Raw genomic sequence first — 17,477 nt, forward strand, 5'->3', positions numbered from 1 at the left:
ACTTTTGTAGCAATAGTAAATATTGCAGAGAAGCGTGACCTAATTTGATATGCCACAGCATTCCTTCGTTCAGCTTCTTTTCTTGTCTATCTGATTTGTTGTTCACATTGTTTTGTAGATATTTCAGCATTTCGTCTGACGAGTCGTCTATGTTTAGGATTTTCCTGTTCAGAATTTGTTCATCTAAGTTTGTATCACAAACTTCTCTCTGACTAGATGAATTTGATTCTTGTACAGTTCGTTCTTGCTGCTTCTCCCTCCCAATCTCAGTCGGATTCATCTGAGTTCCCTCTGATGCGTTAGTTTCATCTGATTCGTTTTGATCCTCAAGATCCTTGATATCTGACTGAGATTGCTGCAAGAACTCGTCTACCGAGACTATGTTAGCCGTGCATGAATACTTATCGTAGACTTCTTGTTGCTCATCTGATTGTTCATGTTTTGCTACGTTTAAAGAAATTATCCAGTTTGGCTTTTCATACGTCCCAGCTAAATACTCTTCGTCTGAATTTTTATCGTAGATTTTAAGTATTTTATTATCCAAATAAATACTCAAACCTACGTCTGCAAAACGTCTGAGAGAGATCAGATTGTCTGAAATATTTTTGGCAGAAATTACATTTGTCAAAATTATTTTGTTATTTTCATTTGATTCTGATTTTAAAATTAAATCTCCTTTGCCGTCTATAGTAGACTACAGGGCTAATCTAGCGCCACCATGCGGGCAGCGCTAGGTATTCACGCGTGCTCTGCAAAGTACTCACTTTCCTGCCGACCGCTCTCGAAGCAACAGCTCCGTCGCCCGAGTTATATATATAAGAAGAAAATAAAGAGAGTTATAACAGAATATTAGAGCCTTGTTTAATTACGAGTTCTCCGCACCAACCATCCAACTCGGATTAATCTAACAGGTTGTGGGCCAGCTCGCTGGAATAGAGGAAGAACCGAGAAGAAGACGACTCAGAAGTTTTTATTTTTATCTTTGTTCAGAGGAAAATAAATCAGATGTATAAGAGGTCTAGAGGACAAATTTCAGAAGAAAACGTAAGTACAAGCTTTTGTAAGGTGTAGTCAGAGTAGTAATCAGATATAGCAAAAGAAAGTTTAATTTTTGATCGGTTTCGGGAGTGTGTTGTGTTACCGCATCGACAAGAAAAATGAGAGTTGCGTAAAGAATAGTAGGAAAAGACAGTGCGGTGTCTTAATAATTACAGAATAGATCAGAAGGTTATAGAAAATCAAAAGTCTTAACACGAGACAAAAGCGCGCGACAACGAAACGCACGAGAGCTCGCCGGCAAAAGCCTGCACGAGCCGATTCCGGGAATCGGGGGGAGGTGAGCCGCGACTAGCGACGCTGTCAGAGTCGAGCGCACGGTTTGTTGTGCTCTCTCTCTCTCTCTCTCTCTCTCTCTCTCTCTCTCTCTCTCTCTCTCTCTCTCTCTCTCTCTCTCTCTCTCTCTCTCGGAATCAAAACAAATTTTACACGCACGGATTTTTCTCGTAAATTTTTTTTTCTCCTTTTTGAGTTACAAAATATATGGTCTAATCAGAATCAGACGTAACGGATTAGATTGGCTATCGGTGTATATATGTAATAAATAAAATCAGAGAAAAATAATTCCAGTTATATCGTTCTCACTCCTATTCAGAATGTCAGACTTATTCGAGTAAATCAAAAAGTTTCAATTTTTTTGTTGGCTTATTAGTGTTCAGATGCACTCGAATAAATTTTAAAAACACGCCTTGATAGAAATTTCAATGAAACGGCGGTGCAGTGAATTTGAATTTCTATAAAATTTAAAATTATCAAAAGATAATTACACTTTCTTTCGTGATTTCTTGGACGACATACGCGTGTGCGATCGCCCCCTCGCAAATTATTAAGTGAATTGCGTTCGTTTACTTAGACTGGGAGGGAGCACGTGTGTGGCGTCCGGGAGGCACGGTGCTAGTGCTTGATTTTCAAGCTTGGTTTGACTTGCAGTGCGGTCTAACTTGGCAGAAATCAAAGAAAACTGTCAGAGTGAGCATTCTAACTTTATTTCAGAGGAAAAGAACATCAGAAGCGTTATGTCTGATTGGAGTCTTTCAGACCCATTACCATCAAATGAGAAAGAGGTGGCCAACGAAGGCAACGAAAATCAAGTGGACGATCATTTGAATATCCACCAAGGTACAAAGTGTTTTTAAATCAGAATATAAACAATTAATTCAGAATCAGAAGTTAGGCCTAAAATTCAGAGTTCAAATAATAAATAAAAATTGAATGCTAATCAGAGAAATTGTTTATAATACAGATTCAGATATAGAAGGGTATACACCCCCGGGTACACCCCCAAAAAGAGATATGGAGGGAAAGTCTCAACCTACTGACTCACAAATGGAGTGGAGAATGGATAATCTGGAGAATGCTCTCGAGAGACACTCCGATATACTCGACAATCATGCTGAAATAATCAGAGATCAAACAGTAGCCATACTCGATATGAAGGAAAATATTGACAACCTAAACACCGTCATATAGAAACTCACAGAACAAATAGGAAAATTAACTTCAGAGGTAATTATCCACCCTGCCAGTTCCACACTCAGAGACATAAGTGAGACAGAGTTTAGTAACAATATCAATTCAACAAACTTATCAGACGGAACAAGCGCATTAGGCGACCTCAGCAGAGCTTGTAATGAACTCAGACGATCTATTGCCCTAAACGCAACTAATTCAAAAATAAACATAAAGAGAAATTATAAATTAACAAAAAAAGTACCACTTAACATTTGGTTAGACAATATAAATGCTGAATTAAAAGCTAATAATCTTGCAGACATACTTGACGATTCTCAACAATCAGACGTTTCAGAGACAGTAATAGAAAGACAAAACAGAAAAGACCAAGTCAGAGACATTCTAATAAGTCGCGTAGATGATTATTACCATAATAAGATTTTACAAATAAAAGACCCATTAGAAATAGTGATTAAAATCAAAGAGTTCAGACGAGCAGAGGCCAATGTTACCGATTCTTCAGTCAGAGAAAAATTATATAGTCTCAAAATGAACAATAGAGAATCAGTAAACGAATTTTGCGATCGTTTTGACTCTATTATCAGAGATTTTGAAAATTGTATTACCAAAACACCTCTGACGGAGGAAGAGATAAGATCGGCCTTCTTTCAAGCTGTTAGTATAAAATTTAAAGAAATCAGATCGGCCAATATTATCAGACTTCAAGCAACCAAATCAGAGATGAGCCTTGATGACATAAAAACTTTGATACTACAGCTGGAATCAGACAGACGCAAATCAGACGGTCAGCCTTCAGACGACAGGCAAAAAAATTGCAGCTAAACAGGCGATAATCACAGACAAGTGTTATCGCTGCAATAAGGTGGGACACAGAGCAGCCTTTTGTCCTCTTAAAGAGTACAATCTATGGTACTGCTTTTATTGCCAGGCTGTAGCTCCACACAAAGGGGATAATTGTCCAAATAAGGACAATCCCAAAGATGGGTATGTAAAATCTTATACATATAACAACACAAACACACAACACAAACACAACAGTAATAACTTCAGAGGTAGAGGTAACAGAGGAAGGGGTGGTTATAATAATGTCAGACGTAGTGGAAATAATGTAAGAAGGGGATCTTTCAAACGCAAGGTCGATATACAAACACCAGGCCGAAATCAGAAGAAGGGATACAAGGTCAAAGCGATGCTAACAGGTAACAACACACATATAATTAATAAAACACCTACAAAACTAGTACTTATTGCGGACTCTGGCGCAACAGAGCATATAGTAAATAAGAGCATAATTTTAGGTAACTTCAGAAAAAGTTCAGGCGAATATATCAGAAGTGCAAATAAAAATAAATCTGCAAACATCTCTATAGACGGCAAAGGAGATTTAATTTTAAAATCAGAATCAAATGAAAATAACAAAATAATTTTGACAAATGTAATTTCTGCCAAAAATATTTCAGACAATCTGATCTCTCTCAGACGTTTTGCAGACGTAGGTTTGAGTATTTATTTGGATAATAAAATACTTAAAATCTACGATAAAAATTCAGACGAAGAGTATTTAGCTGGGACGTATGAAAAGCCAAACTGGATATTTTCTTTAAACGTAGCAAAACATGAACAATCAGATGAGCAACAAGAAGTCTACGATAAGTATTCATGCACGGCTAACATAGTCTCGGTAGACGAGTTCTTGCAGCAATCTCAGTCAGATATCAAGGATCTTGAGGATCAAAACGAATCAGATGAAACTAACGCATCAGAGGGAACTCAGATGAATCCGACTGAGATTGGGAGGGAGAAGCAGGAAGAACGAACTGTACAAGAATCAAATTCATCTAGTCAGAGAGAAGTTTGTGATACAAACTTAGATGAACAAATTCTGAACAGGAAAATCCTAAACATAGACGACTCGTCAGACGAAATGCTGAAATATCTACAAAACAATGTGAACAACAAATCAGATAGACAAGAAAAGAAGCTGAACGAAGGAATGCTGTGGCATATCAAATTAGGTCACGCTTCTCTGCAATATTTACTATTGCTACAAAAGTCAGAAGATAAACTCAGAAAGGTAAAATTCGACAAGTCCATTACAGACTGCGAAGTTTGCGTCCTAGCAAAAATGGAAAACCTGTCGTTCTCAGAAGTCAGAGTCAGAGCAACAAGGCCATTAGAAAGGATACACGCAGACACAATGGGACCAATTAAACCAGTCTCGTATCCTGGGGAAAATAAATTCATAATAGGATTTATAGATGATTACATCAGATTTTCCAAAGCATACTCTACTAAACACAAAAGTGAAGCTGGAGATTGCTTAGAAAAATTCTTGGTAACTACAAGAAATTTACTGGGCAAAGAAGAAAAAGTGTGTTTCATCCGAACGGACAATGGCACTGAATTTACTGGAGGTAAATTTTCAGAAGTTATGGAAAAGGAGAAAATTGAAGGAGAGTTCGCACCTCCTTACACTCCACAACATAATGGAACCGCTGAAAGGTTTAACAAAACCATACAGTGGAAAATCAGAGCGCTCATGATAGACTCTGGTCTACCCAAGAGCATGTGGATACTAGCTTTGGAAGTGGCGGTCCATATCTATAATAGAACTCCACACAAAGGAATCGATTCAGAGATACCAATCAAGAAAATGGTTCCAAATGGAAACATGCATCTAGACAAAATCAGACGTTTCGGATGTTTGGCCTATGCCAAAATACCGAATGCGACGAACAAGTTTTCAGACAGAGCAATCCGTACAATCATGGTTGGATATTCTCAAACTGGTTATGTTTTGTGGCACTCTGAATCTCAGAGATTCATTACATCCAGACACGTGAGATTTAATGAAAAACTGGTGTATAGGGATGTGTATAAAACTGACCTAAGAGAAAAATCAGAGACACTAGAAATATCAACAGATGTTGTCAAAACACAACCAGATATACCAAAAGATTCAAAATCAGAGAAAGAGAAAAATCAGAAGAGAAAAGCAGAAGACAAAAATTCAGAAGATTCAAAGGCTAAGAAACCTGAACCAGAAAAGCGACCTTGTCTAGAAAGAAAAGCCAAGACAAACAGACGAACTTGAACACATCTCAGAGAAGCAGTAGTCGAAGTAGAAAATACCAATCACGATCTGCCACAAGTATCTACTCCAACTGGAGAAACCAGAGATACACACTCAGAAGAAGATGAACTTGGACATATTTTTATAGCACGAACGAACAGAGATCCTGTCAGTTATAAAGAAGCTATTGAATCAGACAACAAACATAAATGGTCAGAAGCAATAAAACAAGAGTTAAAGTCTATGGAAGACAACAATGTGTGGACAATAGTAGACAGACCCTCTCTAGACAAAGATGGCAAAAAGGCACACATCATTGATTCCAAATGGGTATTCAAAAGGAAAATCTCAGAAGACGATCAGACGACTTACAAAGGAAGATTAGTTATCAGAGGATTCAAGGATAGAAAAGAATATGAACTCAGAGAAACTTACGCACCAGTCTCAAGATTGCCAATCGTTAGAGCGACTTTTGCAATCATTAATAAGTTAAATTTAACTGCTTATCAGATGGACGTCAAGACAGCATTTCTGAATGGAACGTTTGAAGACGACATATTCATGGAAATACCAGATGGTATACAAATAGACCCATCCATTAAGAAAAATAAAGTATGTAAACTCCAAAAATCCTTGTATGGCCTCAGAATAAGTCCCAAGCGATGGAACAAACGCTTCTCAGAAGTTGCTTTGGAACTTGGACTAGAAAAGGACATAAATGAACCATGTCTGTTCACGTGGAGATTACAAAATCAGATGGTAGTATTACTGCTATATGTAGACGACATCATTCTAGCAGGCAACAATCAGACGAAACTAAAACAGATAAAAGAAAAATTATGTTCTACCTTTCAGATGAAAGACTTAGGAGAACCTAAATTATTTTTAGGCATGAAAATAACCAGAGACAGAGATCAGAAAATATTAAAACTGTCACAATCAGAGTACATAGAGAAATGTCTTGAACGTTTCAATATGAAAGATAGTAAGCCACAGAAAACACCTATGGTTACAAGACAGTTTCGAAAAAGAGAACTCATAAATTCAGAAGAAGCTCAGATAGCAACTCATGCACCGTATAGGGAAGCTATAGGAAGCTTACTATATCTGGCAGGTGCCACCAGACCTGATATTGCATTTGCAGTAAACTTTCTATCAAGAAAACAGCTGTCACCCACTGAAAGTGACTGGAAGGAAGTAAAAAGGATTTTCAGATACCTCAGAGGAACCTCAGAAATAGGTTTGATTTTCAGAGCAGAAAATGAGTATATGGAAGCAATGACAGACGCTAGCTTTAGAGATTGTGAAGATTCATCTTCAACTGGAGGATATGTAATAAAATTGTATGGCGACTCAATTATGTGGAGAAGCTATAAACAAGTTTACGTATCACTCTCTACCTGCCAAGCTGAGTACTTGGCAATGAGCAATACTTGCCAAGAAATTGTATCGTTGGATAACAAATCTGCAGGGGACTGCACTCAGATGGAAGGAAATCACAAGTTGAAAAACTTTGATGATGATCTGGAAACAATTCAGAGAAAACTACAAATCAGAGAAAAGACAGGGAGTAAAAGTCACATGGCAGAAACACACGGAGACTACATAAAACAGTGTGTCCTAAAGGGACAAATCAGAGTTAAATGGATATCTACTACCGACAATGTGGCAGACATTATGACTAAACCTCTGCCTAATGATACTCATAAATACCTAAGAGATAAAATATTGAACATAGAAATTCACACTTAATTATAATTTTCAGAGTTTTATTTATATATACATATATATATATATATATATATATATATATATATATATATATATCAGACGAATAAGAATTTTTGTACATATTTCAGATACAGGAAACCAAGGAGAAACTAATTCAGAGTAAAGTTCAGAGAATAAAAAAACGCAGACGTACAGGAGGACAAGCGCCCCGAAGGGAGGGAGTGTTGGCGAGTCTTCGCGCCGCTTGCCTTCTATAGTAGACTACAGAGCTAATCTAGCGCCACCATGCGGGCAGCGCTAGGTATTCACGCGTGCTCTGCAAAGTACCCACTCTCCTGCCGACCGCTCTCGAAGCAACAGCTCCGTCGCCCGAGTTATATATATAAGAAGAAAATAAAGAGAGTTATAACAGAATATTAGAGCCTTGTTTAATTACGAGTTCTCCTCACCAACCATCCAACTCGGATTAATCTAACAGTTTTTCTAGCAGTCGTGCACCATTTGTCACTCAATATGCCCTTGGAAGTCAGAAAATACAAGTATTTACCTGCGCATGTTCGGGTTATTCTGCCTAACGGGAGTGTTTCTGTTTCAGTAATATTCTCTGAATTTATGAAATTTTCAGTATTTATTGGTTTGCTATTTTGACCTTCGATTTGCTATTCAGTGTTAGAATCAGGCTGTTGCTCTTGACTTATACAGCTTCTTTTGTCCGTTTCATGTTTAACAGACGGAGAGGAGACGAGTCGGAAAACGAAAAAGAGTAGACGCGGGCTTGAACCGCGGACCCTGAGATTACCAAGCGGGAGCTCTAACCACTGACCTAACACCTACGATGCATTCGGACGCTATGTATCGTAGTACGGCTCGGCGGATATCGCTAACTCGTCTTCTTTGCTCGCGTTGCAGACATGTGCGTCTGTGACACACGTAAGATGTGTATTACGGCTTCGGAATCTTCCTCGATCGGCTTGTACACAATGTCAAAATCACATTTAGTTAATTTTAATTTCCATCGAGTTGCGCATGAATCAGGATCTCGCGAATCCTTCTACTAACATAGAGATGCATCCCTTTTTGTTGAAAAATCATTAAAGTGTTAAATTCAATATTTTCAACTTAAATTTCCGAAATTTTAATAATGTATCAACAAAAATGAATGCATTTTACAAAAAAAGGTATTGGAATATTTTCCTCTTAAATTTGTTTGAAGAATTTAAAAAAAAATTTTTGAGCAAAAATGTGGTAATTTTGGACTTTTTGACTTTAGACAAAGCGCAAGCAATTGACTTTATGCGCCCAAATTTTACAGATGTTCTATTTGATATATATTTGATATAAATACTAAAATTTCCGCACTATTACGAGTCGCCAAAGTGCGTACAAAAATTCGATACACCCTATTATGTATGGTGGGGAGACATTGTTGAATTTAATGAGTATCCGTTAGTTTCTCTCCGGTCAGATGAAGTTGTTCGTAATAGATATTAATGGAACTCTCAATGGTCTTTTTCTCGTCAGGCTCAAGGTGACCAAGCCGTAAGAGGGCTTTGACTCTCTCGGATCCGGGGATTTCAGTTTCTATAAAATCTATAAGTAGCACGTAGCCCGAAGCCTCGTCAGTGTATTCATGGATTGGTGTACTATCAATAACGCATAATCCTCGTATTTCGTCATCCAACTTAGCGTACGTATTTGTGAAATTTTCCAATAATTTTTTAACTTTTTCACACCCTTGTAAATATTGTTGTTCAGAATCCTCTAATGAGTTTTTATGTTTTGTAATCGCTATATCGTTTAGTGCTTTGTTCATTTTATAAAAATTAAATATTCCGACTTTATAACGGGCTAGATTTTTAAGCCTTTCAAATTAGGCCTACATAAAAATATCCGTGAAGTCTTCATAATTATTGTTTAATGGGCTTAATTCTCCTAGAACTTCCTTGGCTAAGGCCGTAGCTCTTGTCTTAGTGCGATGTAAATTATATGCTTCTAGGCTAGCTTTCTCTTTCAACTTCTTTCTGCGTGAACATCTGTCTAGATATGTAGTCTTTCGTTTATTAATTTCAAACCCGCCTCTCTTACGAGTATTTATTTCAATCATATCGCTCTCTTTGTTGATAGTATTAAAGTCGCTCTCTCGACTCTCAAGCAAGCATAAAATTCTCATTACTAGTTTATCGAATTTTCCTGCGTCTTGTACATCGCTCTCTTGGCGTGCAATTAGTGCGCAACTTTCAATCTTCTTAATTTCAATAATGATTTCTGTGCTAAACTCGTCACTCTCTTGGCGCGTAAGTTCTCGAAATTCGCAATATTCTTCTTTAAATTTGTTCGCAATTCTCGTTTCATAATTCTGGGTTAATTCGTATGAATTCTCGTCGTCTTCTGCAAAATTAAATTTTCCGACAATTTTTTCTGAGTAGCCTTGCTGATTTGATTCACGCACACTTCTTCTTGTATTGTAATTTCCGACTATTTGTTCATCTTCCGCATAAGTTTCTTTCGGTTGCTTTCCGTCAATATCCCAACTCTCTAACTTAAACTCTGTTGCATCTCTCTTTATTCTTTTTTTGCGGTGTGTTAGCGGTTCGGTAGTAACTACCTTTGCCTGTTGTGTATACACACAGCTGTGTGCTCCGTCCTCTTGATGCATGTCTCTACCGTCAGTTTAAATGAAGTCAGTTCTACGAGGATTGTCCTCTGTAGCGTATTTCATTTTTGATTGTCATTTATAAATGTGTTTTCATTTTTTGAGTATCTCGAACAATATTTCGGTTTTATACTGCTTTGAGAAAGCCTCTCCGACACGACTTCCTGTGACGCATTCTGTGGCGAATACGTTAGTAGAGAGGGGCAAGCCCAGGTAGACAGGTAGGGGAGGTAAAAAGAGGGAAGGGGTGGCGCCGTGGCTCGTCGGGGCAAGTCTAGTTGGGTCTCGCGGTGGGGGGTGATGACGCAAGAGCGAGTGAGTCCCGGCGGGGCCCCCTGGGGGGGGGGAGGGTCGTGGCGGTCAAGAAGGGTTTTGGACCGCGTATAGTACTTTTTTTTGTTAGTGTGTCATTATATGCTAAAATGGATACTTGTTTTATGCACCCGTGGACTATGATTTGCGCTGGTCCTACCTCCGCAGGTAAAACAGTGTTTGTACAGAGATTTTTAAAGCATCTTGATGTGTTGCCTAATGTGAAGTTTGATAGAATAATATTTTATTATAGTGAATGGCAAGAAAGTTATAGAGTGGAAAATGTAAAGATTGAATTTCGTGAAGGATTACCGCGGAACGAGGACTATTCGAACCATCCGGAAAAACGAAAATTGTTAATAATAGATGATTTGATGCGCAAGTCAGCGAATAATGGTACAATAATAGATTTGTTTAGTAAGGGAAGTCACCATCGTAATGCATCGGTTATTTAAATATGTCAGAATATATTTCACAAAGGGCAGCGTGATATATCGCTTAATGTGAATCATATGGTTTTATTTAAGAATCCTCGGGACCGTGCAATATTCAGCATTATGATAGTACTATAAAGCCGTATTCTTATTTAGTTATTGATTTGAAGCAGAGTACACCTGAGGTGTAGTTTCAGTAGTTGTATATTTTCTGATGATGAATATCATTATGTTTATATTCCCAAATATTCGTGGAGTCAGTACAGCAAGTTAAATGTTGTGTAAAGAGAAAATATCGGTTCAGTTATAATCTGACAATGGCGAAGCAAGCATCTCGTGAGAGTCGAGCATTAATTAGAAAGAAGAATAACGCATCGCCTTTTGAAGAAAAATATTTTGTGTTGCTGCAGGCATTGAGACATTCTAATAAAGAACAATGAATAGCGCTATTGCGTACTGCCGATGAAATACTTGTAAAGTACATTTGTGAGTGTACATTGAACGTATTAAAAGGTGTTGTATGTTTAAACGTCACGGAAAAAAATTAGATGAAAAAGTATAAAACAATTCTGTGTAATCCAACAAAAGTTACAAAACGAAAAAAAAATTCTTGGAAGAGTTAAAAGTGCATTATTGTACAAAAAGGAGGGAGTTTTCTAGGCTTTCTGTTGCCATCTATTTTGGATCTTTTTCTAAACGCATAAAAAATGGAAAGAGCACGAAAAATGGTTTTGATTCCTCAAGAAAGTTTACAAAAAATGCAAGCAAGTATAAAAACAGCATCTATAATAAGTTTGCCAGCAGCATCCAGCGTACAAGGAGTTTCAGAACAGGAGAAAAAATTGGGGTGAATCTATTCAAACACCTGGAGATAAATTTTCACGGCTTGATAGCAAAATGCGACAGATATTGGTTTCAGAAAAATATACGACAGATAGTGACAAGTACAGAGATTTTCTACAAGTTTTACAGAGATATCTATTTTTTGTCGATGAAAAACGCCGGTTTGACGATAAGAAAAATTTAGCAAAAATATCAAATGAGCAATGAGTACATTCTTGAAAGTGTGCGAAAATTATACAAAAATAAAACTTTATTAAGTCATTTGAAAAATAATAGTAACAGGATAAGTTGGAGTACAACTGGTGTTGTAAAAATTGACGGAGAAAAAATAAAAAATTCAAACATAATTCACTTGGTAAATGATGTAGCCAGAGCACGTAAAAATATTAAAGCCGCGGATTGATAACAGTTTAGTGAATTACTTTTTACAACCCAGATTCCGAGGGAGTTCATTGGAAATAGTGAATTTTTTTAATCTCAATGGTTCACTGCCTCGCAGTGGTTTTGAAAACGGACTTGAAAAAAGTTGGAAAAAAAGTCGACGACAAGAAGACGAAGACGATGACGAAGAGGAATACGATGATTTTCAAAACAGTAAAAGTGATTCTTTGTTAATAATGGATACAATTGTAGCGAAAAAAAGCAAAACGACGTCAGCAATAAAAAAAAATAGTTCTCGAACATATACTCCTATAACGAAACGTTGGAATGAATTACGGTTGAAATGACATAATAATGATGCAAGAAATTGAGAAACAATATTTTGATCCGGGGCATGCGGTTGGCTTTACAGGAGCGAGAAATTTAATAAGTGCGAATAAGAAAAAGTTACCAGCATCACGAATCTAGGACTGGTTGACAAGTCACGACATTTATACACTTCACAAACCTATTAGAAAAAAATTTCCACGTTTGCCCGGCTGAAAAATCTCATATGAGAATTTCGACCAATTTCTCATATGATTACTCATATGAGTACTCATATGATAAATAAAAATCAGAATAGATTTTATATGTATCTTATTAGTCCCAAAAAATTGATTGGTCTTATTTTAAAGTTGCTATACAATTTTATGGTTTGTTTTGATTATTGCCGAGCTGTAATGGGGTAATGAAAAAAAAAATTTATTTTTTTAAGTAATTAAGTTTATTAATCTTTTAACATAACATTAATGAAATAAAAATGTAAGTTATATATATATATATATATATATATATATATATATATATATATATAACTTAAATTTTGTATTGTATTTGTAATTTTGTTTGTATATATATACATATACATGTACACACAATATCCAAAATATTTCCAATAATGATATGGATACGGAACAGCTATTACGTAAATTTTACTTCCAGCTTCTATGGACATGTTGTTTATCATGCACATAAGGATTGTGCTCTTAATGATTGTGCACAGAAATTAATGACTTAAATTTTATGCACAATACATTTTTAATTGTGCACACTATTTTAAGTTGAATTATAAAACTAAAATATAATTATTATGCACAAATTTATGATGCACATAATATCAACACTAAACTGTCAATGTATTGTATTGTACACAAAGGATCGTGCACAATGTAAATTATTCGAGTCAAGTATTGTGCACAAAGTACAAACCAATTTATTATGCACATAAATTTAATTAGATATTGTAAGTTCGTATATTGTACATAAAATATTGTGCACAGAACCAATAATTGAAGTAAACAATTCTGTTCAAGATCTTTGTGCACACTTTTCTATTTAGCATATTTGTTGTGCACATAATAAAATTATCGTGCACAACCGTTTTTTTGATTGTGCACAAAATATATTTTATTGTGCACAAAACATATTTTATTGTGCACAAAATATATTTTATTATAATAATTATTACAAACATTCATAGAGGGCGCTACTTACACGTTTCGCATTGCGTATTATTAAAAAACTTTTCTTAAGGATGAAGATCATACACTTATATAGTTGCATAATTTAAGAGCGTGTCAGGCAGACAAAATTTAGTTTAGAATGTAATCAGAACATTTATTTAAAATAGTATTATAGGTAGTAACCTAGTCAATTGAGAAGACATTTAAATTTTATTTATTTACGAGATAAGCCTACTAATAAAAGAAATGATAACCTATAATAAGTTGTGGTCGGCCCCATTTAAAGGTGTGGAAATTCGCGCGACGGAAAAACTTTGAACTTTATGCTCGATTCCCATTTAGCGATTTAGCTCTGTGTGTGTAAAGTGGCATCATTTGCATTTTTTCTGCACATTTTGGCGAATACCTGTTTTATAAATTTTCATTTATTTAGGTGCGCTACGCTTATAGGTTCTACATATTTTTTCTATAAGCTTTCAATTTATTCTTAATATTTTTTTAGCTTATTAGTTTTATAAAATTAATTATTAAAGACAGAAAGGTACTATGCAAATTTGAATTCTTATTACTTTTATATCTGGCATTCATATGATATAATTGAATTACCTATACATCACTATTTAAAGATAGGTATTCAATTCATTCAATATTAATTAATTTAATAAATTTTCTTAATTCTTAATATTCTTCTTAATATTATGGATTGTATTTACAATGTGTAAATGTGTGATATAACGTATCACAAGTTGGGTTAAAAAAGTTTTTTATAATACACGCACGATTTCTTCAGTTTTTTTGTATATTAAAAGAATTTAATTATATTTTCGTCATACGATACTTTGTTCATTCTCACGTCAATTGAGGAAATGAAACGCGGGAAATACAATGCCTTCGGAATCGTACACTTTATCTATATACGCATAATACGTCTTTTTTATACGTATATAATAACTATATCGTATGTATCTAAAATCTCAGACTGATTTGTAAGTACAGAGTTGAATCAAAATTTGTGATAATATATGAATGCATATATTCTGTTTACCTATCGTTATATTTTATACAAGTTGTATTGTATAAGTATGTTTTTAAAGTTATATGTATTATTTGTACATAAATAAGAATACCATTTAAAAGAATTCATTCAAGTTTCACGATCCTAAAATTATCTTTTTTACGAATCAGAAAAAAAATAATTCATAAATTGTTATTTTAAAATCATTCGCCTATAATGGAATCACCGCCAGATGGCGACTTACGCAATACATCGTACCAAGGAAATAATCCACTAGTAAATCATCGCCTCAGACTGTATATAGCCAGCTGGTTTTAATTTATGTCAGGACATTGTCTAAGTTAATTAAACCATTATTATATTTAAATATGTATTTTGAACATTTATTAGCGAACGAACTGAGGTATGTAATAACCGACGATATCCTTCCCCTGGTATCGAAGTTTTTTGGGTAGTTACTGTACCTTGGCAGAAGACCGCCAAAAGCATAATTAGGGAAGAGAACGACTGTTGATCAAAAGGTTTCGTTTCCTAGGTATACGTTTTAAGCTTTTCCCACAACAGTTCCTGTTCTCGTTTTGATTACCACTGTTTAATTTATTCCTAACTACGGCAAACGACCTCAAATCAAATGAGCCCTTTTATGGATCTCTAAGCGATTTTTGCGTATTCATGAGCTTGGATCCATCTGATCTGTTTCAATGTATATGATGACGAATAATATACACATGTACATGTTATATATGTTATCTATATATGTATTTATTAACAGTATGTCGATACGTTTAAGTAGATTACTATATAAAAATGGATGTCGGTGAATGTGACCATTGCGAAAACATTGTAAGCTTAACATACCTAGATTTACTTGTGTTACAAAAACCATAATGGAGCAGGATAAACAGGTCAATATCATACATCATTGGCGAATTTTATCAAATGTAATGAGAAGAATGAATACTTTTAAGGTAAGTGAATGGTTTATATTTGCATATTTATTAAATTGTATATTTACTTTATTACTTCAAAAATTTCTTAACAATACTAAAATATCTTAAAAAATAATTTCTTTTAACAAACATGAAATATATTTCTCTTACGTATGCGAGTAAGGAGAAAAATTCGACATTTAAAACACACTCATAAACAAATGTAATAGTATTCGGTACCAAATGATAAAGAATTCTATGTATATTTATAATTTAAGATCTAAAAATAAATTCGAGGTTAAGCAAAGTAGAACATTTCAAACAATCAGCGTGGCTCTGATACGCTCTCAATGCCTCGGGGAATTAAATAGTAAAAATTAACGAAAAGTATCCATTGTTCAAAATGATTGTATACTTTATTCACTGATAAAAAAAATTATTATACAATATTAGGAAAAGTCGTAGACGTAAAAAAATTATAGTAAACATAGATTCTCAACTGCATATTCATACGCATTTAAAAACAGCGGAAAACCTTGAACTTCTCTTATTTCTTTACAAAAAGCAATGATTTTTAAAATTTAAAAACTTTCTTCTCAATATACACGGATAGAAATAGTATGGTAAATTTTACCATACTATTTGGCAAACCTATCAGAGACCTGCCAAAAACTCAAAAATTATCATACTGTCTTGTAAATTTTAAAAGCTAAAACTGTAAAATGTACTATAAAGTTTGGCAAGTTTTTGACTTTTGGCAGCTTTAAGATCAGTTTACGGACCAGTATCGTAAAATTTTCTATATTATTTCGCTCATTGTATATGATTACCTTATTGTTTTATCATACGATTATCATCTGTGGTAATAGATGTGGTAATCAGTTACAGCTGTTACGTGCAATCGTTCATTATCTCTTTCTTTCTCTATTCGAGCTGGCAGAAAGCGCGCGTGGCAGTGGAACCGCCGCAGGACAAAACATTCAAGACTTGGTTAAGACACGTTCACGTGAATCTATAGAGATCCTAGCGCCGACGCCAAACTATCCCCACTATACCGGCCCCTCTCTCGCGTACAGTCGCCATCGAGTCTTCACGAGAGCAATTCCTCCCGCCTGCATACGTAGATCTCGAAATTGTTACGCGAATAATATTACATTATCAAGACAGCCCCTCGCCCAGGAAGAAGAGGCAGCGAGAGAGAGAGAGAGAGAGAGAGAGAGAGAGAGAGAGAGAGAAAACTGTTTTTTTCCGACGATCCTTGGGCTTATGGTGCCAAAGTTTTACTGGATTTCCACCTTTTTTGCTGCGAGCAAGTCAGCAAGCAGCGGCTTTGTGTAGTTGGATTTTCTCTGGGGAGGATAATCACTGCTTACACGGTAAATTTCAAGTTGTTTTTGAAGTGTTATAATAGTGCGCGTGCATAAATAATGTTTGATATCTTGCCGTGAAAGAGAGCACGACGTGAGTTGAAATCAATCATAAATCGTTGTTTCTACTACAGTTGCAATTCTGGAAATTTTTTTTTGCATTTTACGTAGAGTCAAAACAGTGCGCGATTAAAAATAAAGTTCGATCTCTTGCCGCGAAAGAAAACACGATGCGTCAGTTAAATTAAATCAGTGTTCGTTGTTTCTAGAAAAGTCGCGATAATCAAATTTTTTGTAAATTTAAAATAAGGTGAATCAAATTAAATTTTTTATCAAAGCATTCCTTCAAAATAAATTTTAATAAGTTTTAATTTATTGGTACAAGTCTTTGGAAAAAGCTAAAAATTTTATGACGTTTGATTTTCATAGTTCTAAGTTTACTGCATAGTCAGATGATTTCTTTTTTTTTCGATTATTTTACGACTACGATTTTTTACAACATAGCCGAGCCTTTGCGAAGGTCCAAAGCGTGCTCGAGCATATTCCCTACATTGTGAAAAATATTTTGTTTAAGCATAAGCATCGCCAGACGACAAGTCGTCAACACGCGCCGCACCTATAGTCGGACGGCAGATTCTCAGAATTCGTCGTTCGTTCGCTCTCTCTCTCTCTCTCTCTCTCTCTCTCTCTCTCTCTCTCAGTCGC

At 35.3% G+C, this 17,477-nt stretch overlaps 3 protein-coding genes across 6 annotated transcripts in view; 2 read left to right on the forward strand and 1 right to left on the reverse strand.

Annotated features, from left to right (window-relative positions):
• LOC107981926 overlaps positions 1 to 17,477 on the forward strand; it is a 457,580-nt gene that overhangs the window by 416,964 nt on the left and 23,139 nt on the right. The window contains exon 5 of the mRNA XM_031930575.2: positions 15,249 to 15,444. Within this exon, the coding sequence (XP_031786435.1) occupies positions 15,364 to 15,444 (81 nt within the window). The 5' untranslated portion in view covers positions 15,249 to 15,363. The remainder of the gene's footprint in view (positions 1 to 15,248; positions 15,445 to 17,477) is intronic.
• The window catches only part of LOC107981322, a 526,190-nt gene that overhangs the window by 332,694 nt on the left and 176,019 nt on the right, over positions 1 to 17,477 (reverse strand). The gene's annotated exons all lie outside the window — the stretch shown is intronic.
• Positions 686 to 7,872, forward strand: LOC116417682. Of its 2 annotated transcripts, XR_004227936.1 has the most exons (4): positions 686 to 1,044; positions 2,050 to 2,175; positions 2,300 to 3,513; positions 7,462 to 7,872. XR_004227936.1 is itself a non-coding variant. In XM_031931997.1 (3 exons), the coding sequence occupies exons 2-3, from the start codon at positions 2,073 to 2,075 to the stop codon at positions 2,524 to 2,526; spliced, it is 330 nt and encodes a 109-aa protein (XP_031787857.1). In that variant the 5' UTR covers positions 686 to 1,044; positions 2,050 to 2,072; the 3' UTR covers positions 2,527 to 3,600. The 2 variants fall into 2 exon arrangements, 1 of the variants encoding a protein (XP_031787857.1); XM_031931997.1 differs by lacking the exon at positions 7,462 to 7,872 and having other exon boundaries at positions 2,300 to 3,600.

Source organism: Nasonia vitripennis (genome assembly GCF_009193385.2).
Source record: "Nasonia vitripennis strain AsymCx chromosome 1 unlocalized genomic scaffold, Nvit_psr_1.1 chr1_random0003, whole genome shotgun sequence".
Lineage (NCBI taxonomy): Eukaryota > Metazoa > Arthropoda > Insecta > Hymenoptera > Pteromalidae > Nasonia > Nasonia vitripennis.

Coding starts and splice junctions, on each gene's coding strand:
- LOC116417682 (XM_031931997.1), top strand. CDS start 2,073: ATGTCTGATTGGAGTCTTTCAGACCCATTACCATCAAATGAGAAAGAG. Junction 2,176..2,299: donor TCATTTGAATATCCACCAAG/GTACAAAGTGTT, acceptor TTTATAATACAG/ATTCAGATATAGAAGGGTAT.